The sequence below is a fragment of the Prunus mume genome, linkage group LG1 (genome assembly GCF_029339155.1).
Source record: "Prunus mume cultivar Tortuosa linkage group LG1, ASM2933915v1, whole genome shotgun sequence".
In the NCBI taxonomy this organism is placed as follows: Eukaryota; Viridiplantae; Streptophyta; class Magnoliopsida; order Rosales; family Rosaceae; genus Prunus; species Prunus mume.
In genome coordinates, this window is record NC_142698.1 from 20,900,348 (window position 1) to 20,922,994 (window position 22,647).

At 37.1% G+C, this 22,647-nt stretch overlaps 5 protein-coding genes and 1 non-coding gene across 8 annotated transcripts; 5 read left to right on the top strand and 1 right to left on the bottom strand.

The window, feature by feature from the left end:
• Positions 1–186: 186 nt before the first annotated feature.
• On the top strand, positions 187–2,673 carry LOC148921279 (uncharacterized). Of its 2 annotated transcripts, none has more exons than XM_089044094.1 (4): positions 187–440; positions 709–1,776; positions 1,881–1,942; positions 2,404–2,673. In XM_089044094.1, coding segments are annotated over exons 1-4 (1,386 nt in total). In that variant the 3' UTR covers positions 2,406–2,673. The 2 variants fall into 2 exon arrangements, 1 of the variants encoding a protein (XP_088900220.1); XR_016123280.1 differs by having other exon boundaries at positions 298–440; positions 1,543–1,776.
• A 4,398-nt stretch (positions 2,674–7,071) lies between these two features.
• LOC107881262 (uncharacterized) lies at positions 7,072–9,033 on the bottom strand. Its single transcript, XM_016794825.2, has 2 exons — positions 7,747–9,033; positions 7,072–7,341 (listed from the first exon to the last, which is right to left on the bottom strand). The coding sequence occupies exons 1-2, from the start codon at positions 8,940–8,942 to the stop codon at positions 7,338–7,340; spliced, it is 1,200 nt and encodes a 399-aa protein (XP_016650311.2). The 5' UTR covers positions 8,943–9,033; the 3' UTR covers positions 7,072–7,337.
• A 335-nt stretch (positions 9,034–9,368) lies between these two features.
• LOC103326764 (serine/arginine-rich SC35-like splicing factor SCL30A) lies at positions 9,369–13,849 on the top strand. The gene is made up of 6 exons (XM_008229333.3): positions 9,369–9,538; positions 10,235–10,402; positions 11,048–11,125; positions 12,118–12,282; positions 12,794–12,949; positions 13,428–13,849. Exons 2-6 carry the CDS (start codon positions 10,257–10,259, stop codon positions 13,657–13,659), a joined length of 777 nt encoding a protein of 258 aa, XP_008227555.2. The 5' UTR covers positions 9,369–9,538; positions 10,235–10,256; the 3' UTR covers positions 13,660–13,849.
• A 633-nt stretch (positions 13,850–14,482) lies between these two features.
• On the top strand, positions 14,483–19,040 carry LOC103328290 (O-Glycosyl hydrolases family 17 protein). 2 transcript variants are annotated; one of them, XM_008232371.2, is made up of 5 exons: positions 14,483–14,636; positions 15,714–15,842; positions 16,521–17,768; positions 18,443–18,470; positions 18,569–19,040. In XM_008232371.2, the coding sequence occupies exons 2-5, from the start codon at positions 15,776–15,778 to the stop codon at positions 18,708–18,710; spliced, it is 1,485 nt and encodes a 494-aa protein (XP_008230593.2). In that variant the 5' UTR covers positions 14,483–14,636; positions 15,714–15,775; the 3' UTR covers positions 18,711–19,040. The 2 variants fall into 2 exon arrangements, with proteins under 2 accessions (XP_008230593.2, XP_008229211.2); XM_008230989.2 differs by lacking the exon at positions 14,483–14,636 and adding an exon at positions 14,687–15,085.
• Positions 19,041–19,428: 388 nt separating this feature from the next.
• TRNAM-CAU (transfer RNA methionine (anticodon CAU)) lies at positions 19,429–19,500 on the top strand. The gene has a single exon. It is a non-coding gene; the product is annotated as a tRNA-Met (tRNA).
• Positions 19,501–19,607: 107 nt separating this feature from the next.
• FUS9 (Ubiquitin-conjugating enzyme family protein) lies at positions 19,608–22,300 on the top strand. The gene is made up of 4 exons (XM_008233409.3): positions 19,608–19,919; positions 21,153–21,226; positions 21,358–21,505; positions 21,887–22,300. Exons 1-4 carry the CDS (start codon positions 19,688–19,690, stop codon positions 21,982–21,984), a joined length of 552 nt encoding a protein of 183 aa, XP_008231631.1. The 5' UTR covers positions 19,608–19,687; the 3' UTR covers positions 21,985–22,300.
• Positions 22,301–22,647: the final 347 nt, after the last annotated feature.

A 22,647-nucleotide genomic window follows, 5' to 3' on the forward strand; every position in this document is an offset into this window, starting at 1 on the left:
GCCCTAGACTAGACTGGGGTTTCCAATTGATTTCTAAAAGCTTCTTAGCCGACGGACAGCCTAACTAACAGAGACGGTTGGGTCGTGGGAGAAATTGGAGGCGGCGGCGGGTTAGGCTGAAATTCAGAGAATACGAGACAAGAGATAAAGATGGGTGTCAATTGGGGCTGAGGAAAACACCGGCCCATGAGAAAAAGAAAAAGAAGAGAAAAATCACCGGCCCTCTCTCCACAGAAAACACGCGATATCTACCCCCAAATTCTGAGCCTGGACCACGACCTGAACCTCCTCTGTACTCTGTCTTCATTGAAGTCGATTTGTAAGAAGAGAAAAATCATCGCCCTTCTCTCCGCAGAAAACACGCGATCTCTGCCCCAAAATTCTGAGCCTGCACCACGACCTGAACCTCCTCTGTACTCTGTCTTCATTGAAGTCGATTTGTAAGTGCCTTATCTGTTTGGAAGTGCAATATCTGTTTGGAAAGTGCTCTTTGTTGCTTCTTTCTGTTATTCTTTTACATATCTGCTTGTGCGATGTGTGATTGCTCTAAATTTGACTGTTTTCAAAAGTGCCCTTTTGTTGTTTCTTTCTATTATTTTTTATATATTTGCTTCTGTATATCTGCCTGTTTAGAACCAGTGCTCTTTGTTGTTTCTTTCTGTTATTTTTTACACATCTGATACGTGATCTTAATATTGGGCTGGGCAGAAAGTTTGTGAAGAAGATGCAGATGAAGATCAGCTATTTGTATTTTCATTATACGGAGAGACTCTACCGTCTGAACCTTACCAAATTACTAGAAACTAGTTCTAATCCGTCTGAGAGACCTCATATTGAAGTTGTCCATGATTTCTCTGCTCATAGGTCCCCTGTAGGAATGAGTTCTGTAATCCTGGGGTCCAAATTATATTTTGTTGGGGGTGAGAGACTGGATATGGATACAAGTACCCCTGACTTTTGGAGCATTCCAATTTCGCGCGCGGACGCAAAAAATTGCACAAACTTAGATTTGTTTGTTTATGATACTGAGTGTTTGTCCATCTGCCCGTATAATGTTAAGGTTCCTAGGTTGGGTGGTCCAATGAGCTATCCAATTGTAGTAACATTAGAGGGTAAAATCTATGTTATGGAGAGACGACCATACTTTGGTTGTCGGGAAAATTTCTCCCATCCCATTTTTGTGGTTTTTAACCCCACTACTGGGTTTTGGAGATCTCTCACCCCTCCCCCATTTTATAAGCCTTTTTCCCGAGAATGGAAGGATGGTGACCTTATTATGAACCATTATGCCTGGGGCAACAAGTTGGCCATTGTTACGAATAAATCTTCATATATTTTTTATGCACATCAAGAGGCATGGAGGGAGGTGGATGATTTACCCAATATATATTCTTGTGTAGAATTTAAAGGGTTTTTGATTGGCATGTTGGCTAGAGTCACAAACCTTGTTAGTTTTGAATTGGATGACAACGGGTTACCTCATTCCAATAACTATCATGTGCTATCTGAACTTAGAATAATATTCTGTCCTCCTTTGCACAGTCATAGCCCTGGCTTTGTCATCCCCCTTGATGGTGATGGTAGCCGTATGTGCTTTGTCTATGTGGGCGAAGATGGCACATTTGAAAGGTCGTTTGCCCGTTTAGCAATGATTAAACTTCATATCTCAACATGCGTTGGAAGGCAAATGGTTACTGCAGTTCTAGAGGGTTTGCACAGTTTCAATTGCAATGGACTTGAATTATCTGGTCAAGCTCTTCTCTCATCTTTCATCAAGTAAGCAAAATATTTTCATTGCACCACTTATTCAGTGTTTGTTTGCCTTCATGTGTTGTGAATGTTGTTTATCAATTTCCCTTCATCTACTTGTCATTTCATAGGTGTGATCATTTGGACAAGCATGGCATCGAGGCTGATGCAAGTTGCAGTAGTCCTTCCACCTGTAAGTTTTGTTGATTAATTATGTCTGAGTAATAAAAGTTCATGAATATCCCGTTTTATTTGTGTTCGCATTCAAATTCTGATGCAAGATGTAAGGTAAGCAAGGAATATCCAATTCAGAATTTAATATAGGTTTGAAAGTTGGTAGGCAAATGGCAGATTAGGATACAATGATATGGGGCCACTTATTCTATATATTAACTTTTGAAATTGTGTTCAACGCCTTTAAGACATAATCCATGAAAACGATGTGTAAAACATACCAGAATCTTTAATTGATGAAAGAGCTCACAGAGTTGCCACAAGTAGTTCTGCTTTTGAAGACTTATTGTCTATCTTGTAGTAAGGGCACACACCCATTGAGACTTGTTAATAATAGCTCAAACTAAATTTCCTTTGTTTCGTAAGACAAGAATTTGGAATTATATTTATTTATTTGATGAGTTATTTTGTACCTTGCAGGACCTTGATCATGAACAAGTGGAAGCAAAAGGATTTTTTTGAATTGACCCAGTTTGTAAAAAGTAGAGTATTTATTTGGAGGCTACCGTCTGTTATTCTCTACCAACTCTCTTGACACTTTTATTCTATTTTGTTAGAGAACTTAATCCATAGCTAAGGCTAGTTTGTAAACCTTCAACGGAAGTATGGAAGTTTGTTAGTTTGTTTAGAAATTTCAGAGTTTTTCCTGTGTTTCTTGCATTTTAATGAAATAGTATATCTTTACTCTGATTCGGGGTTTTATGTACAAGTTTTGAAGTTCTAATCATGGATATTCAGAAGAGGGCGAGACACTCAACCATTCGGGAAATTTACAAGATCCATAACCTGCTGCAAAGGAATGTCCACCAAAAAGAATAGGCTTATTTATTGAAATGCCCCATTTGACAACAATGTTTTTATCTCTTTAAGTAATGTGAGGTTGACAATCTCTACAACTGGGTTGTCACCATCATCGGCCCCTCAGATTTTTTTCCCTCTTCTATGAATTGGAGAATAAAAAATACATATTTTCTTTCTCGGTTAAATGACTTATGATACATGGGTTTCCTTTTTTTTTTTTTTTTCTGGGTTAAGTTTAATCTGTTTAGTGTTGGCTTCCAAGTGGAGTTGTGAGCTTGAAAAGTAGAAAATTTGAAGGTTTTACTTATGGAGTTGTGAGCTTGAATTTATAGTTTCCCAGCTGAGTTTTTATATTTAAAATGTGGGTTTGCTTTGTTTTCTGGGTTAAGCTGAACTCTACTTAATTTTGTGTTTCTCGTGCAGTTGACATTGTATTTGAGTTTTTATATTTAAACCTCGCACTTCTCTTTGTTCACCCCAACTTCTAATTCAAAATTCAAGATTCTCTTCAGGGTTTCAACATTGAAACAATAGAGAATTTCAAGCTTTTAAATAGGAATTAATATGGTTTGTAATTGCTTTAAAGATTGCTTATGAAGGTAGGATACAGTCAGTGTATTACAGTTGCTAGCATCACGGTTTATGCTGTATTAGGTATCATCTAGTCCAATGTTGGAAACGCTCATTGGAATGCAGTAAAGAAAGTGTTTAGGTATCTGCAAGAGAACTAAAGTTTTTTGCAGGATGTCCAGATAGTTTGAAGACGTCAAACTCTAGCTATGTATTCTTGCTGGATACAGGAGCAGTTTTATTCTAAAAAAATTATTAAAGATTTTCAGGTACCAAGCATTTTCATGCTGGAGAAAGAATAGATCAAGGAAAGGCATGTCAAGATGGATTACATAGACACAAAGTCTGTGATTGCGGATCCACTTAATAAAGTTGTGTTAGTAGCTGTTTTAAAAGCCATGTCAAGAAGATGGGGATCTTGGAGAGTTTTCACTCAACAGAATAGTGGGAGTAGGAATCACACTACTACATTCAGGTTTCCTTGTGTTTTTTCATTTTTGATTGAATTTGTTTTGAATGTGTATCACGTATTTCAGTTTGTTGATAAAGATTATTGATAATCATTTAGTATGGTTAATTTGTTAAGGAACCATGATTATCAAAACTCAGGTAATGACTTAAAATAGTCTTAAAGAAGTTAACTAGATGTTATATATATGCATCAAGTTTTCAGATTGTTGATAATCATTTTTGTTGAATTGAAATTAAGGAACTGTGATTATCAAAACTCAAGAATTGACTAGAAATGGTCTTAAGGAGACCACTGGATGTTTCATTACAAAGATTCGAGTACATGTTACACAATTCAGTTTTATATGAAACATTGATCAGTTTGTATCTTGATGGTATTCCATGCAGATAGTTTTTGTGTACATGATCTTGGGGAATGTTTCAAGTTTGACTGAACATTACTCCCTCTGGTCTTGCATAAATACTTTCATCAGACAGGAATTTGATTATAGGATTTTGTTGTTGTGAACTCATGGCCACACAGTACAACTGCATTTGAGCTATGGATTGAGTGTTAGCCCTGGTGGGAGAATGTAAGCATAAATGAGGGCTTTACACTCATCCTAGTTGAGTACAACTCAGATGCAGAAGCAGAGTCCATATACAACAATGCTAGCTGCTTATAGAGAGTGTAAAACAGATAAACTAAAGCTATAGCAATCCTACAAGTTGTGTTATAATAATATAAGATATAGACAAAAGCTGTAAAGCGGTAGAGATAATAAAACTGTCCATGTGCAGCCATTCACTTTGTGTAATGAGCATCAAGGTATCTTAGTTAAATAACTAATGAATGAAGAACATGGAAACAGAACTTAGTGCTCTAGGAAAGGCTTTGCAGTTTTCTTTAATGGGAAGAGAGCTGTAAAGTATAGCACCATTTCAGTATAAATTAATATGATAGGTCCCTGCTCTCTCGATCACACTGCAGAATCCACCCCCTCTAGCTCCATTGATTGTACTGCGTAAGGAGATCGTAGAGTTGCAGAAGCATCTGTCATTGAAGCAAGCATGCCATAATCAAAGATCAACATTCCAGATTACATCTAAGTGATCTTGTGGTATTGTGAGTTTCCTAAAGACTAGCAGATTTATTTTTCAGTCTTACAAAGACAAAAACCAAAATCCAACCTATATTACAAAAACAACGCGGAGGGTTTCCTGCGATTCTGCAGGAACCTCGAAGTACATATAAGTTTATATACTCGGTTCATATGTAATTGGCGTTGCTTTTACAATAACTGGATGTATATGTTTATGTATAAAATCTTTTGGGCTATGTTTTTATTATTTAGGATCATCAAAAATTTAAATTCAAGGAGGCAGATTCGGACTTGACGATGTATTGTCCCGGTTTTTTGTTGGCATAATGGCATTGCACAAGATCTTGACGGAAGAGCAGATATGTGTTGATCCAACGCCATTTTGAGGCTCGTACAACTACTTAACTGGTAGTATTTTGAGGAGGACACTGACTGTTTTGTTTTAGTTGTCTTTCATTTAGGTACCGTTAGCAAACTTTTTAATATTCAGGTCCTACAATCTTTTGTTAGGCGAGTGTGAATATGATCATGAAATGAACTGGAAATTTAAAGAAAAATATAGGACTATGACACTTTGGTGGAAAAAGCAGGAAAGGAGAGATCTGAAAGGCGACCATTTTAAAAGAAGCAAAATTGGATCAAAAATGCCTTATTTATGTTTAGATTTCAATCCAATACTCGCATGTCTTTGATTTGAAAGTTGAGTGATTTTTGTCTTTTTTGAAAAGGCGAGCTTTGGCTTTTTAAAGTTTTTTTATGTCTAAAACCTAAAAAACCTAAAAAAGTATATTACCCGGTGGCATAATTTAATCAACAAAAATTACATCACAAAGGCACCAACCAACTCTGCATTGCTGGTCAGCATCTCTCCATCGCTGGTCATAGCTTCAGAATGTTGAGACCGATATCGCATTCAAGGATGCGAGAATATAAGAACTTGAAGTCCACAAATCTTCTATCCTTGCTAACTTTGAACTCAAAGATTAGGACACGAACACTAATCTTCTCGATATATCGACCTCCTAGGTGGACGAACCTAGAGTTGGGTGGTGAGACAACAAATTCAGGAGGTAACAACCCTGTTGGCAGCTGACATGGGTCGGAAGATCCTTACGAGAGATAGTAGCCACTTTTGCTCCAATTGTAGTTGGGATGAGCAATCATGGTGCATGATTGAGCAGTTTCTATTAGGTAGATGAGAAAAAGGGCAGGAGATCGAGCATGGAGACGATAACACAGTGTTCAATTTAATGGATTCAATAACGTAAGAAATCACATTATCTAACCCGTACTTAGCAAAGCATATGTATAGGACTTTATCATCACCAGAAAATAATCCTTCCTCATTAGCAAAAAACACGTCTAGGATTCTGACTAAAAGCTGATCTCTCACCCAATCCGGGCAGAGCATCTTTAGCTCTAGTATCTCATCCAGCATCTCCTCAATCTTCCTCTCCCACTCCATTAGCCCTAGACTAGACTGGGGTTTCCAATTGATTTCTAAAAGCTTCTTAGCGGACGGACAGCCTAACTAACAGAGGCGGTTAGGTGGTGGGAAAAATTGGAGGTGGCGGCGGGTTAGGCTAAAATTCAGAGAATATGAGACGAGATAAAGATAGGTGTTAATTGTGGCTGAGGGGATTCTTGAATTGGCTGATTTTGTATTTAGGATGTGGGAAGATATAGTTTTTTTTCAGGGGCAGAGAGGTAAGAAGGAAAAAACAAAAAGGAGAAAACGTGAGGAAGAAGTCAACTTCCCCCGTTAATTGGGTTAGGGTGTTTCTGTTTTCTTTTTAAATTAGGAGTAAATTGAATATTTATTTTTAAATACATAAAACTTTCCAAACTATATTTGGCCGATTTCAAGTTGGTACTATATAACCTTTGAGGCAAAATGTTATTTTTGGTTCCTATTCAATTCCACGCAATTTAAGGACAATTCCTAATTTTTTGTCAAATTCGTCTAACATGGAGGGGCATTTCAGTTCAACTTATAATGATTTGACAGATTATTGGATGACATGTTGTTGATTTAGATGGTAGGGGGTGAATTGGCAAAAAAGGCTTAATTCGTGTACTTAATTTTTCAAAAAAAAAAAAAACTTGAGGGTGCAAATTGAAAGTAACGTACAAGTTCAAGGGGTTAATCGACAATTAACCCAAATCCCCAAACTTCAAAACTTGAATATTTTATTTCTTTCATTTAACAACACTTAGAATTCTCCAAACACGGCCTATACTATCTCATAATATACCAATAAAACCTTGATCAAAAGTAAAGCTACATTCCTCGCTAATTGGAGAGTAGAGTACTAATTAAGGATCATTCTAACCATAACTTTCTAACTATGCTAGACAAAAGATCGTTCTTCATGATTGCAAGGCCCTCCCACTCCTTAGCCAAAGAAAATCCGTCCTCTCACCAGTAAGTCACCTGTTCCAAGGATTAAAGACAAATAAATAAAGAAGAATAATAACTCAAACAAAACCAAAAGCAAAACAGAGTCGAACAAGAGAAGAAGAGAAAGAAGAAAGATTCATACATACATAAATATAAAAGTATATATGTATTGCGATACCTATACAACCAATGATATGATTTTCCTTCCGAAAAATCTTGTACGGAACTTGTGAATTATTTTCTATCAATTATATGTTGTTCAAAACAGATGTTCAGTGCAAGTAAACACTGGACTAGAATAACAACGACAGCCACTTTAGGCTTAGTGGCTTATCATATTCAGACATACACGCATTTACACATGCTCTCTAAAATGCAATTATGAATGAACTGGAAATTTAAAGAAAATATAGTGAACAAAAACACAACAGAGATTACAACAAAATGGCGCCAAGCATCTCTACAGTATAGATGTCAGATTCTTGAGGACGCTGGGTGTCAGTGTCGCTTTCAACAAAAATGTTAGTACCGAGGAATTGGACATCCAAGGAATCCTTTTTCTTGGTAAATTCAAATTGTAGGGCAAAAACGATCAACTCCTCCTCCTCCTTCTCCACCCCATCAACATAACTATCGAAGCTGGACAAAAGAAGGCAGAGTCTTGGACCTCCTAGATTGACAAACCTATAACTGGTAGGGGGAAGGAATACCGGAGCCGGAGGTATCTTATCTGTTGGCAGCAGCACACGGTTTAGAGTCGTCACACAACCAAAATCAGACGACAGCAATTGCACTTGTATATGCGGATAAGGATACTCTGGCTCTCCATAACTAAAACTGAAGAGTATAAATTCCCCATCACCACCGTCTGCCACGAATGTTCTGCCTAATATATTTTCAGGCAAAGGCCCGGAGTTGAAAGAAGGAGGGAGTGCTCTCCATCCCTTGACGGGCTCAGCGACATCAAATCGGTAGTAGGAGGGAGAATATGCACTGGTGCAAAAGATGTTTGATCCTGCGACAAAGCAAAAAAAATCTCCAGGCCCAGCATGGCCGTACGTCCTATTATAGTCATTGAAAACCGGCGGGTATGGAAGAGTCGACCATACCCCGCGAATGGGATCGAGTACTTCGAAATACGAAGAACCCCCAGAATTGATAGATGATTGTATGGGATAACTAGCCAAAGCATACAGCTTTCCGTCCACCTCTAGGAGGAAGGGGTTGGCTTTCCCTTCAATGAAACTCCCGAAGGTCCTGAAGGTGGTGGGGCTTTGGCTTTGATTTCGAGTATCAAACACTTGGATTTCTGTACACGGACATGGCACGAATCCGCCTAATTCCGGGTTATATCTGCCTTCCTGGGTAGCTATTATCGGGTCATACACGCCTATCGTGCCACCGGCCAAAAGAATTTTGGATCCGAAGACACCGCAGGCCATATTATTCGGAAGATCCTCGCCGGATGTGTAAGCCACTTGCCGTAACTTCAGTGAGCACCCAGAAGACAGAGAAGAAGAAGATAAAGCGCTCAATTCAACGGCTTTAATAGCGTAAGTAGAGTAGCCATCCACTCTGTGCTCGACCAAACATATGTAGATAGATTTGTCATCATAATCACCTTTCCAAACCATGTCTGCCGCCACTTCCTCTTCTCCTTGTTCCTCAAGATTTTTGTTGTTGTTGAACCTCCTTCTCGAGAATTACCCTAGCTTTTTAAATATACTTTTTAAACACACTCAAAATCAACCCCAAAGTCAACTTTTTGGGTGTGTTTATAAATGGGTTTTGAGTGTGTGTAATGATGAATTTTGGGTGTGTTTATAAAATATTTTAGATGTTGAATTTTTTTATAATTTCAACTTTTATTTTGAGTGTTTTAGTGAAACTTCCCTTTTAAATATTGTTCTTTTGTCGCGCTAGGTTGCTTGTTTTATATAGGCACCGTTCTTTCCTTATTATGAGAATGGGATAGATTATTCGGATAATAAGGAAGAATTGTACAAGGGTATTATTGAGATAATATTTCCCTATAAAAGGACGCGCGACTCGGTTTTTAACCCTAGACACTTGACATAATAACATAGCCCTTCGATTCGGATATATTGCAGATACAAGTTTTATAGCTATCGGACGCTGTGTCTGGTCGTATACATACAAGTTACAACCAAAGCAAGCACCGCCGTCGACTTCTCAGCCAAACCCAAATTCGCTAATTCACCGTCTTCAGGTCTCTCTCCTTCTCTCTTTCTTGTTCTCTCTCTCTCTCTCTCTCTCTCTCTCTCTCTCTCTCTCGCTATGTATTTTGTTGTGTATATTACACATATGTTTCAATATTAGGGTTCAGGAGTTTATGCCTGTTAGCGTTTCTATATTCGCAGGATTTTGTCAAATTTGTACTTGTTCTCCCAAGTATATGCTTGTAATTCATCATCTATGTAGCCAATTTCAATTTCATTGTTTGAAAAAAGATCTAAATAAACGTACTTTAATAAATTAAAAATTGGTCCTTTTTCGAAGAAAGGTTCGCTGTGCTTCTTTCTTCTTCTTTTTCTTCTATCAACTTTACCTGGGTAGAACATGGTTTTTCTGTTCCCATTGAGGTGTTTTTTCCACGTTTCAAAATCCTTCCACAGGTGAACCCTAGGTTTCCCTAATAAGCTAATAGATGAGTTACTTTGTGCCTATCTATTATTCTCCACAAAGCTATGTTTAATTTTGTTGTTTTTTATGTAGTAATTTTCTTGCACCGGAAAGAACTTGCATTGGTATAACTTGGGATACTTTTTCTTGAAATCTTTCTTTCTTATTTGTAGGGTTAATTTGGTGGCTTATAAATTAGTGGTGAACTTCACTTGATTGGTTTCCGTAATGTTATAATATTCCTTTTTTCAAGTTAATAATGAATTTTTGAAATTGGACACAGGGCTGCTGACAATCAACTAAAAATGAGGGGAAGGAGCTACAGCCCATCACCACCAAGGGGGGGATATGGTAGGAGGGGAAGAAGTCCTAGCCCCAGGGGTCGCTATGGTGGTCGTAGCAGAGATCTTCCTACAAGCCTTCTAGTTCGTAACCTTCGCCATGACTGCAGGTTTGTTGTGGCTTACCATCATTCTCTTTTTTCCTTCTAGTAATATGATTGCATTGCAAATTTTATGCAAGGACAAGTGATGGATATTTTAGAAAAACAAAAAACAAAAACACTAGTGATAGATTATGAGCATTTCAGCAAAACGAAGGAGGAAATATGTTGAATAGATGTGATACATCAGTTCATATGTATGCTTCTTGTAAATCATGGTTCATATTGTACAATGCTTTGGACTCTATAGTAGTCCCAATCTGTCCTACTATTCTTGTGATTCTAGCATGCTAGTTATTGTGAATAATTGAACATTGAACATTCAACAAATCATGTTTGTTTATAATTTTATGGAACATGTTTCCTTTAGAGGATCAGCCTGGTTGATGTTTATCATTTATGTTTTTTTAGTTATTTTATTTCCTTATCTGTATGTTAGACTTTTCGCCTTATAATGTCTGCAACCATTTTCTTTCTTTTCGCTTGAACGGGATCAATTGCTAGAAGTTTATTGTTCTGAAATATGTTCCCCCAATTGGATATTATGCATCTTGTGGCTTCGTATGCCTTTAGTAAATTTTGTTTAACATCTTACGCGTTAAATAAATTTTGAATTAATGAGATGTTTCTTTTTCATTATGTTCTCTTATGCAGGCCAGAAGATCTCCGCAAGCCATTTGGGCAGTTTGGCACTCTTAAGGATGTTTACCTGCCAAAAGATTACTATACTGGGTGAGCATATCTGAGTAACTTTAGTTATCGAATATCTTGGCGATGAGATTTAACTTTTGAATTATTATTTTTTTGTATATTTTATTCTAGTGTTTATTTTATATATGTATATTTTACCTTATTCGTAGAAATTGTGTAGTTTTCCTCTTGCTTATTCTGCCTTGTGATTTCTGAAACTATTGGATGATTTAGTAAGCTTTTGTTATATTTTTTTCAATTATCTGATAGGAATTGAATTTATTTGGAGATATTTCTTTTCAGAATCTCTATAGTTGAAGTGGAACATCTCTTGTTATGCTTCTGTCCCCACATTTTATTCTAGAGTAAAGCATAGCTTTTGAGAACAATTAGTCTTTATGATATGCTCAATGCTATTTACATTAATTCTGTAAGGAATCAATTTAATATTGGAAAATGTGTTTTTCTGGGATTTAACCTAGCAGTCCCTTCTAATGCACCTTATGATATGTTCAATGCTTTTTTCGTTATTTGCTAAAGGAATCAATTTAATATTTGAAAATGTGTTTTGTGGGATTTGACCTAGCAGGCCCTGCCATGCTCCTATAAAAATACCCCCAAGATGGTTTTTTTTTTTAATATGTTCTACTCTTATTATTACCATAAGCTGGGGTGTATTCATTGAAGTTTTTGAGGTTTAACAGTGAAATTAAAGTTTTGAAGACAACAATCAAGTAATTAGAGTTCTTTTGAAGATGATGTTAATGGTAGTGAAGATTTGAAGGAAGTTGAGTTTGAATACATTGTGAAGATGTTCCAAGTCTTGAAGAATTTCAAGTCATCTTAAAACTGACACTTGCAAGGTCAGCAGCCAAGTGCTTGCTTCTTTATTGTGGCCATCCATATTGTTGGCGATTATTTCGGAAAATTTAATAAGAATGGTTTATGGTGTCCAAGTACTTGCATAGTTTTACCTTTCAGTGTAGTTCCTTTTGTGACTTGTCTTTGTTTTCTCTTTACACCTATTTTTACAGGGAGCCTCGTGGTTTTGGTTTTGTCCAATTTGTTGAACCTGCTGATGCTGAAGAGGCTAAATATCAGATGGATGGTCAGCTTCTTCAAGGCCGAGAGGTTACTGTTGTATTTGCAGAGGAGAACAGGAAGAAGCCATCCGATATGAGGCATAGGGAGCGTGCAAGGTAAAACCTGCCTATTGCTTTACAGGCTTTGTCATATGGGTTGGAACTTGCACTTTGATTGGAATAATATATCTTCTGATTATATATTTGCTTTTTTCTTTCTTTTCCTTCCAAATTTTATTTAGGCATGATATGTATGATTCTATGAAACTAATATGTGGCAATTGTTTAGGGAAGGACTTCTATGTTTGTTCCAATATTTGGTGACAATTTTGAATTCTAATTGACATGTAATACAAGAATATTGTTGTAGTAACCATTTGGAGTAGAAGTTTAAGTTGAAAATATGAGTGATTCTATGGATATGGTGAGGATCAAAATCGTGCTTTAATTTATCCTTAATGTCTTGAATATTGGACTTGCAGTTTTGCTGTTTTACGTTTGCTCCAAGAAGAAATTATGCAAAGTGAATATTTGAATAATATAAGTAGTGTTTAATTGAGAATATCAGGACAATCCTTTTTCTACTTCTGAGTAGTCTATTCAACCTTTCAAATGTTTGTTCTTTCAGCACCAGGAGTGGTCGATATCGTGATCGAAGACGGTCTCCTCCTCGATATTCACGCTCTCCACGATATTCCCGATCTCCACCTCCACGCCATACAAGATCTCGGTCCCACAGCCGTGATTATTATTCTCCTCCCCCAAAACGAAGGGATTATTCGAGGTAATTTTGGTTTTCCTCCCGGCCATCTACTTTCCAGTAAGGGTATTTATGTGTGGAAACTTCTAATTCTGGTTGCATAACCTGTTTATTATTTGCAAAATCCAAATAAGATGCATTAGATTTTGGGGATAAGTTTATATTTGGGGTTTAGGCCTGTTGCTAGTCGTCTATTGTTTGACTGAAGGAAGGATGGGTTTAATTTGTTGTAATTCGTGTTTTGTTTGGTGTCAAAATGGCAGTTTTATCCTTTGATTGGTTTCTGAAAGATCCGGTGGTATTAGCCTATTGATAATGATTTCAGGAATAGTATTTGCTAGAAAATGCTTATTTACATTTTGTATAATGTCTTTGTCACTTCTGAATTTCTTTCATCTTTTATGCTCATCAACTTATGTGTTTCTGTCTAGTGCGCAATGCCTAGTGCGTTCTGCTATTTGTTCTAATGTTTGAGCTTCTGTTGCTTCTTATGGGTTGCTAGATCTGTATCACCACCCCAAGAGCGAAGGTACAGTAGAGAGAAGTCATTTTCTCGATCTCCTCCACCATATAAGGGCTCAAGGAGCCACAGTGAGAGCCCGGATAGGGGTCCAAGCCGAAGCAGGAGCAGAAGCAGAAGTCACAGTCCGAGGCGAGTCGACAGACGGAACCGAAGTCCTTTTAATGAAGATTACCCAAGGGAACCAAATGGAGACCGATTTCCTAGTCCATGAACAACGTAGAGAGAGCTCTTAAGCTAGTAGAAACTTGCTATGCTACCTTTTGAATTTCATTTAGTATGTGTTATGTTTGATGATGTGAACGTATTGTTTGAAGGGATCTGGTCGTTTCTCGGATTAAGATGTGTAGGTTTATGTTTTTGTTTCAATGACATCTGTCATGGCAGAACCTTGAATTTGGTGATTTGGTTATTGTCGTGTATGCGTTGTTATGCCATTAAGCTTAACCAGGTCCTTATTTTTGAGATCCCCGAGTAAAAGTCAGTAGACAAAGTGTTCAAAAGAAGGCATTTTACTTTTAGACGATTGGTATCCATCCATAATCCATTTGTTGTGCTTGTGAATTTGTCTTCTAATTTTTGGCGTGAGTCAGAGTCCATCCTCTTATTTTTGGACAAAAGAATCTATCCTTTTGTGAAGTGACTTTATTTTATATATATATATATATAAATATAATATATATATATAAGTATAATTACAAATTTATTGCAATGTATTATTAGCTAACTGATATTTGGTGTATTTAAATAAAAAAGCTAACTGATATATCACCGAACTCAAATCGTCTCCTTTTCTGCCTTTCCGGTTTTCTTATGATTAATGAGCATCGAGTTGGAGTTCAAATCAAAACCGTCCTTACCTTTTTGACGCGGTTAATGCATGACTTTTCTCCACCACTTTTTTCTTTCTTTTTTTCGAGTTGAGAAAAATGACTTTTGGAGGGAAAAACGAATAAAAACTCACCGAAATAATTAAATAAAAACTAAGGACTTGGCGATAATCCCAATGAGTCTTCATAAAAAATAATAATAATAATAATAATAAAGGGCGAAAGAAAATAGAAAAAGACAACCAACGAATAACCAAGGAAACAGGAGTTCGAAGACTCGGCTTCACATCACTTGAGTTGGGTCTCAGTGTCTTTCTCAAACTCAGTAGCTCACTCTGTCTAGTGAAGTTTCCGTTAACAGGTTTTCTCCTCCCTCTCTCTCTCTCTCTCTCTCTCTCTCTCTCTCTCTCTCTTTTCTTAACGTTATGAATCTTTTGTTGCCTCAACTATGTATTTTTCAGTCAATATTGAATGAATAATAATATTAATATGATTGGACTGGTGGGGCAGAGTCTGTCAGTATTGTTTTTCTTCTTTTTCTTCTGGTTTGCAATGAAATTTTATGGTTTCTTAATGTAGGGTTTATGTAGGGTCTAGCACTAGAAGTGTGTGTTTAGTGCTGTTCTGGCTTCCACATTTGAGGAAGTTGCTTTTTTTTTTTTGAACTTGACTAATCAGGAATCTTTCTTATATTTTTGGTTCTAGGTAGTTCCGTTTCTTATGTGGGTTTTGTTTGAAGAAGTAGAAACGTCTTGCATCTTACTTAGGAAGTAACTTTCTGGCTTTCTTCAGCTGGGGAAGTTGAATCGGGTACTTTTTTGCGATTTATTCTTTAATATTCAGCTCCTCTTCACTAATGCTATTTGTGGTCGGATTTGCTTCTGCAATGGCTTTTCCTGGTTTTCTACATCTGGTTCTTCTGCGCTCTTTTGCTTTTTCTTCTTTTGTCTTTTCGATTCTCTGACTTTAGGCATTTCTTGTGCTGGGTTCGTACGAAAAATAGAAGCTTGTTCAATTTTTTGTAAGATTTATTTTCTTTAAACCCAGCTTCAGATTACAAATTTCCCCTTCGGCCTTCGTTTTGAAAATGCTAAATGGGAAAATCACCAATATTACTCATGTTCCCTATTGTTTGTCAAGTGTTGAGATTGAAAGTATATCATGTCTAAATTAGAATGTTTGGTGTTGGTTTTTCACAGTTTGTTTTAGGGGTGCGACTTAGCATCTAGCATTTTTGTTATTGAAAATTAAAATATACTTGCAATGAGTCAATGCTATTGTGAGTTGTGTTGATAGTTACACTCCCTTTTATGCTATACAGTATTAAGCAATGCGCATTTATAAGTTATGAAGGCCATTGATACACAAAGCTGTAGCGCTACTTTGGTTTTGTTCATCAGTATCTCATTGCATTTTATATATGTTTCATTTCTGGCAGGTTAGGAATTACGAGCTAACTGCGCGGCACTGGAAGCATAGCTCAAAGTCTTATTGGTACCAATGATGCATAAAAAATGGATTGGAGGCGTGCTTTTGCTCCTATTTGGCATGTTTACAAGTGTATTAGGTAAAACAGTAACCTTGTTCTGATTTCTGTTCATTCCAGTTTTATATTGTTGAGTGAGGTAGTATAATTAAGAGCTCAATCTTTCTGGAGTTCCTTGACATGGGGGGCTTGGCTTACTGACTTTTGCAATTTTTTTATTGCTACTTCATGTTTACGTGACTGCTTTTAAGCTCTGTATTACTTATCAGTGTTGATTTGCTTTCCAAAGTACAGTAATTTCTTGACTTATGATACATGTGTGTAGTAAGAAATAACTCTATGGTCCTCGGAATAGTTTCAAAGGGTACGTCTACATCTTGAGCAGATGATATTTGTTTCACTTAGTATTTTCAGAGTGACTCAACCTATGCCTTGATTTTGATTGTTTCTTTTATTATATGATTTCTGGTTTTTTCCCGTTATCTTCTCTCTATTTGTATATTTTTTTGCTTGTGAAATGTCATTTGCCAGACCCGCCTTGTGCTTGAGGCTTTGCCTTTGTAGGTACAATCTGTCGTGGGCAAATTTTGGGGCATGGCGTCAGGATACATAGATTTTTTTATATATTTTGAGGATTTTTTATATGTTAATTCTTTACTCAAATAGAAGGACACCATTTGGAATTTTGGGATGCCTTTGTTCATTGTTGTAGTGTTGTCACTCTAACAAGATACTGAATCACAATTTTGAAACTTATAGGTGCATTCATCGGGATAAACATTGGGACCGACGTCTCGGACCTTCCATCTGAGACAGATACAGTTGCACTCCTTAAAGCCCATCAAATTTCACATGTGCGCCTCTATAATGCTGATACTCACATGCTGAAAGCCCTTTCAAACAGTGGAATTGAAGTAATGGTAGGTGTCACAAATGAGGAAATCCTAGGGATTGGACAGTCTCCATCAACAGCAGCAGCCTGGATTAATAAAAATGTTGCAGCTTATTTGCCTTCAACCAATATTACAGCCATTGCTGTTGGCAGTGAGGTTCTTACTTCAATTCCTCATGCTGCGCCGGTTTTGGTTTCTGCTATGAATTCCCTTCATAAAGCCCTGGTTGCTTCAAACCTAAATTATCAGGTCAAAGTTTCAACTCCACAGTCCATGGATATAATCCCTAAGCCATTCCCCCCGTCCACTGCCGGCTTTAATTTATCATGGGGACCTACCATTTACCAAATCCTTCAGTTTATAAAAAACACAAATTCCTATTACATGCTAAATGCCTATCCTTATTATGGGTACACCGAGGGGAATGGAATTTTCCCGCTTGATTATGCTCTTTTCCGCCCACTTCCCTCCGTCAAGCAGATTGTTGACCCAAACACTCTTTTCCATTATACCAGCATGTTTGATGCTATGGTGGACGCTACCTATTATTCTATAGAGGCTTTCAATTTTTCTGGGATCTCTATTGTTGTCACAGAGTCTGGTTGGCCATGGTTTGGTGGATCCAATGAACCGGATGCCAACACAGGAAATGCTCAGACGTACACAAATAATTTGATTCAGCGAGTGTTAAATGATTCAGGTCCTCCCAGCCAGCCAAAGTTGCCCATCAACACGTACATTTATGAGTTGTTCAATGAAGACGAGAGGCCAGGACCAGTGTCGGGGAAAAATTGGGGTGTGCTCTTTACGAATGGGTCTTCTGTATATCCTTTAATTTTGAGTACTTCCAATCAAATTACTGGGAATTCTTCTGGGGTTTTCTGCGTGGCGAAAGCTGATGCAGATCCTGATAAGTTGCAGGATGGCTTAAACTGGGCCTGTGGGCAAGGCCAAGCTAACTGCACTCCTATTCAAAAAGGGCAGCGGTGTTATCTCCCCAATACTATTGCAAATCATGCTTCATATGCTTTTAATGACTATTATCAAAAGATGCAAAGTGTTGGCGGAACATGTGACTTTGATGACACCGCCATGACAACTACTGTTGATCCAAGTAAGTTTCTGTCTACATTTTGTTATGCCTTGACTATAGGGTATGTTTGGGTGCACCAAACACTATTTTTGTGTTAGTTCTGAAACTGAAGACAGGTTTTTTGAAGCAAAACTGTAATTTGAATTGCCTTTCATTCAGATATGGTGATAGTCAGTTGTAAAGGACTTTCTACAAAACAAAGTCATCAATGTCTAGGAGATTATTGTTTATTTCTCTTATTTTTGCAATGAAACTCATGCTTCCAGTTAAACAAAACAAAAGTTTAGTGGGTAGCAGAACCTGTTTTGAGGAGAGTAAGCTTGTAGCTAATGCAGCTTTAAGTAGTTATTAGGTGTGGTTTTTTTAATTAGCTCTAATGTTGCGTACGAACATGAAAAAAGGCATGTTTATTTATTGTGATATTGACTATTGAGGCCTGCTTGTGAACATGTTGAAGCATTATTAGTATGCCCTTTTTTTTTTCTCTTACTTTTTTACCTTCCTGCTTTCAAACTTAAGCATTTTATTGCTTTTTGTGGGTACTTGTACGTTTCCACTACCTCTCAAGTTTGTTATCCTTGAGAGGTAACATGTACAAGTATTTTGTTTCTTTTCATGGTTTTTCGCATACTTTGTTATCCTTCTGTTTATTTTCTCATTGTCCTCCTAATATTTTGGTGGGCATTCATTTACAGGTTATGGATCTTGTAAATTTACCGGAAGGTGAGCATCTCACCCTCTTCCTGATATTCATAATCATTACTTTAGAACTTGTACACTAAATTATGGGTTTGGCCTAAACTTGTACTATTATGATACAGTTCTAATTCAAGCACAATCGGGGGACTTACACCAGCGGCAATTGCACCTTCAAGCGCCGTTGGAGGCTGGAGTTCAAATCTACAAGTTTCCAATCTTCAATATCTCATACCGGCAACATTTCTTGTATTGCTTTTGCTTTGAGTTGAGGTGCCATCCAGTTTGTTACCGTGTAGCATAGTTATAGCAGAACATTCGAAATAGCATGATTGAAAAGGACCTGGGAAGTGCACGGCAGCACAAGCTTGGTGACACAACTGGAAATGTCCATGTATTATATCATCAATTTTGCTTGTGTTTCCAACTTCTCAGTTTATCTCTCCACCTCTACAAATTCTGGGGAGTTTTGTGTAGTTCCATTCAATTGTAGGCATTCTGATGAAGTAGTGGCTAGACCTTGATTTTTTCGCACCAACTTAACTAGAACGTATTTTGTACCTTATCAATGAAAAAGTAATTCTAGCTTACAATTAATTGTTACATTTATCATATCGAATTATCTATGCATGAATTTAACATGTTTCTTAATTCATATCTCCCCGAATAAGTGGCAGAAATTTTTGTCTCCAGATCATTATGAAAAGTAAATAATAATATTCCACTCTGCAACCCAATTTTTCATTGCTGGCATATATATAAGTTAAACATAACCCATATTGAATAAATATGTATATGGCGATAGATTTGTAGGAGGTGTGTTTTTTTTTTTTTTTTTTTTTAGTTAATGATTTTATCCAAAAATAAACACGCACTCGAAGGTTTACAACAGTTATATCTGAGTGGTGTATATATAAAATCTATAATTATTACCCACCCATTAACAGTTGTATATATAACTTATTTTTACATCATTTATCAACAAATCAGAGTGGCGCAGCGGAAGCGTGGTGGGCCCATAACCCACAGGTCCCAGGATCGAAACCTGGCTCTGATACAATTGGGTTCATTTTTGCTACTTTTTATTTTAACTTTGGGCCGAAACGGTACGTTCCATTTACAGCTCACTCCTCATTCTCTCTCTCTCTCTGAGTGTGCTTGACGATGACTTAACTTTGGGCCGAAACGGTACGTTCCATTTACAGCTCACTCCTCATTCTCTCTCTCTCTGAGTGTGCTTGACGATGACGAAGCCAGCAGCAGGATCCTTAGCAGGCATGTTGACGATGACAAAGCCATCAGCAGGATCCTTAGCATCAAGATCGACGTGGGTATCCACCACCTCTGTGTCGTCCTCAGGGAAGAGGATTCAGAGAGAGATGGTAGAGCTCAACCTGGACCCACCTCCTGGCTGCTGTGCGGGGCCCAAGGGTGACAATCTCTACAACTGGGTTGCAACCATCATCGGGCCCCCAGGTTTTTTTCCTCTTCTATGAATTGGAGAATAAAAAATTCATCTTTTCTTTTTCGGTTAAATGACTTATGATATGGGTTTGCTTTGTTTGTTTTCTGGGTTAAGCTTAATTTGTTTAGATGTTGGCTTCTAAGTGGAGTTGTGAGCTTGAAAAGTAGAAAATTTGAAGGTTTTACTTATGGAGTTGTGAGCTTGAATTTGTAGTTTCCCAGCTCAGTTTTTATATTTAAGATGTGGGTTTGCTTTGTTTTCTGGGTTAAGCTGAACTTTACTTAATTTTGTGTTTCTCGTGCAGTTGACATTGTTTTTTTAATAACCAAGTGAGTGAGGGATTAAAAAGTTTAGAATTTGGATAGTTTCGAACTTTTCTGCGTTTAAAGTGGATCAATTTTTTTGGGGTTGCTCAACTTTTATTTTATAGTTAGAGGTTTACTTTTGAGAAGTAAAAGAAAGTGGTTTTTTTTAAGTTTTTCAAGTATTTCACCAGAACTAACTTTGCTCAGTTGGTCTAGGCTTGTGGATTTTTGGCTGCAATAAGATTTGTTTACTGCTGCTAACTTATTTTGATATGCCTTTTATTAAGGAGCTTGTTCATTGTCAAGCAAGCTTGTCTGTTTTTCAACTCTTTATACCGATCATTGACTTGTGGCTGCAATAAGATTTATTTTGATTTCTTCTAAGGTCTGTTTATTTGCATGTGGTTTCTGATTTTTTAACTGTAATGGTGGGGAGTATACCATTGAAGGGTTCTAGCTATTAGATTATGTAGTCTTTCCTACAGCTGCATCCCTTGGTTTGTGCTTTTGTTGCTCACGTATTGAGATTTCTTTTTGGATGTCAGGTTTTTCAAACATAAATACGCGGACAGTAGAATTAGTTTAGAACCAATCTGTAATGTTGTGTGTAATGAAAGTTGGATGTGTAGAAAGTAGGAACCTGTTATTGGTTCTTGATATTTCTTATATTTCTGGAGAAGGCCTTTTCCTGCTCTTTTATGGTTTTAAGGGACAATGACTTTTTCTCCCAACTTTCTTTTCCCTACTTATGTGGTGTTGACACATTGGAGTCTTCAAAGTTTTATCTTTTGTATGCAATGATGTGTGGTGAACATCACTTCTGTGTTCCTGTTTGTTTGTTATGTTATCTGCAGATAACTATGTTGTAAGGGAGTTGTTTAATGTCTCCTTGGTATGACTTGGCAATATTGACTTATACTTCTGTGTTCTTGTTCCTAGGAACACCATACCAAGGTGGCATATATTTCCTTGACATTACATTTCCATGTGATTATCCATTTCAACCTCCAAAGGTAGTGTCTCCCATTCAGTTTCCTCTGAATAATGTTGTTTCCTTTGAAAGACTTGATAGAGAACAGCTTTTGTTTTAATGATATCATTTTCTTAAGTAATTATTTGTTGTACTTAACGGACTGATTTTCAGGTTGTATTCAAAACTCGAATCTATCATTGCAATGTTGATTCTGCTGGAAATGTAAGTTTGGAAATCTTAAAGGACAGTTGGAGTCCAGCTCTAACAATTACAAAGGTTCTACAAGCACTTCAATCCATCTTCACAAAGCCTGATCCTTGTAAGTTATTCTGTTATCCTTTGAACCGTGTGTGGCTACTTGTAAGCATGTCCTTGTGTTCGTTACATTTCCTTCTTTCTTTTTCCCCTCTCAGTTCTTGAAATGAGTCTTGGTAGATCACGGCGTTCACTTTAATTACTTAAACTACTATATTGAAGGAATTCTGTCAGGTTCCTCACATGTAAAATTGCATACCTGTCTTGTATAAAACATGATGTAAGAACAGAGCAGTGCCCATTTTGTTTAACACAGCATGAGTTAAGTTGGGCTCAAGATAGAAAATATTCCCAAACATCATATTCATTTAGCTAATAACCTTGATCAGCATGATGTGTTTCCTATTTTTCTACTGATTGAATGGGGATATTCATGTTTGAGCAGATAATCCACTTGTCCCTGGCATTGCCCATTTGTACTTGCAAGATGAAGCTAAACACGCCGAGCTTGCTGCTGAGTGGACACTGCGATTTGCTAAGTGAGGTTTACGTAGGATGCACTCACACAGTACAAAGTATTACATTCCAGCAACCTCTGCAGATATGTTCATTGAAGGATGCTATGTTATCAACCTGTATACTATGAGCTTGTCATGTTATGTACCTGCTGAATGACAACAGCCATACATACACCAAAACAAAAAAAGAAAAGCAGAATGCTTGTAACATATTTTTCATCTTATAATATGCGCCACTTAAGGAATTGATTGGTCATATTTGTATTTGATCATTAACCTCCAGCAGTTTGCTGATTGCTTGATTAAGAAATTGATTAGTCGTAGACCTTTATTTTTTTTAATTATTGTTTTGGTCTGAGACTCATGTATAGATTAAGGTCATTAAAGTTGTGCTAGTTGTTTTGGTTTGGACATTTCCCACCTTCCCCTACCCTACTTGGCCAAGAAAAAGTTGGCTGTGTTTGTTGTGCAGAGAATCTAGTGGCCAAGGACCCGTGGTGGTGTTGCCAAATGACATAACAGATGTATTTTTTGTTTTGTTTTTAAGAGTACCCTATTGTTTATTGCAATTTAAAAACAAACCACATAAACTGATCATTTGACGGACTCCAGACATAGGATCAGCTCCTGTTCCCCTATTTTCTCAAGACTTGCAGAAGGAAAAGATAAAAACGGATTATCACCGACT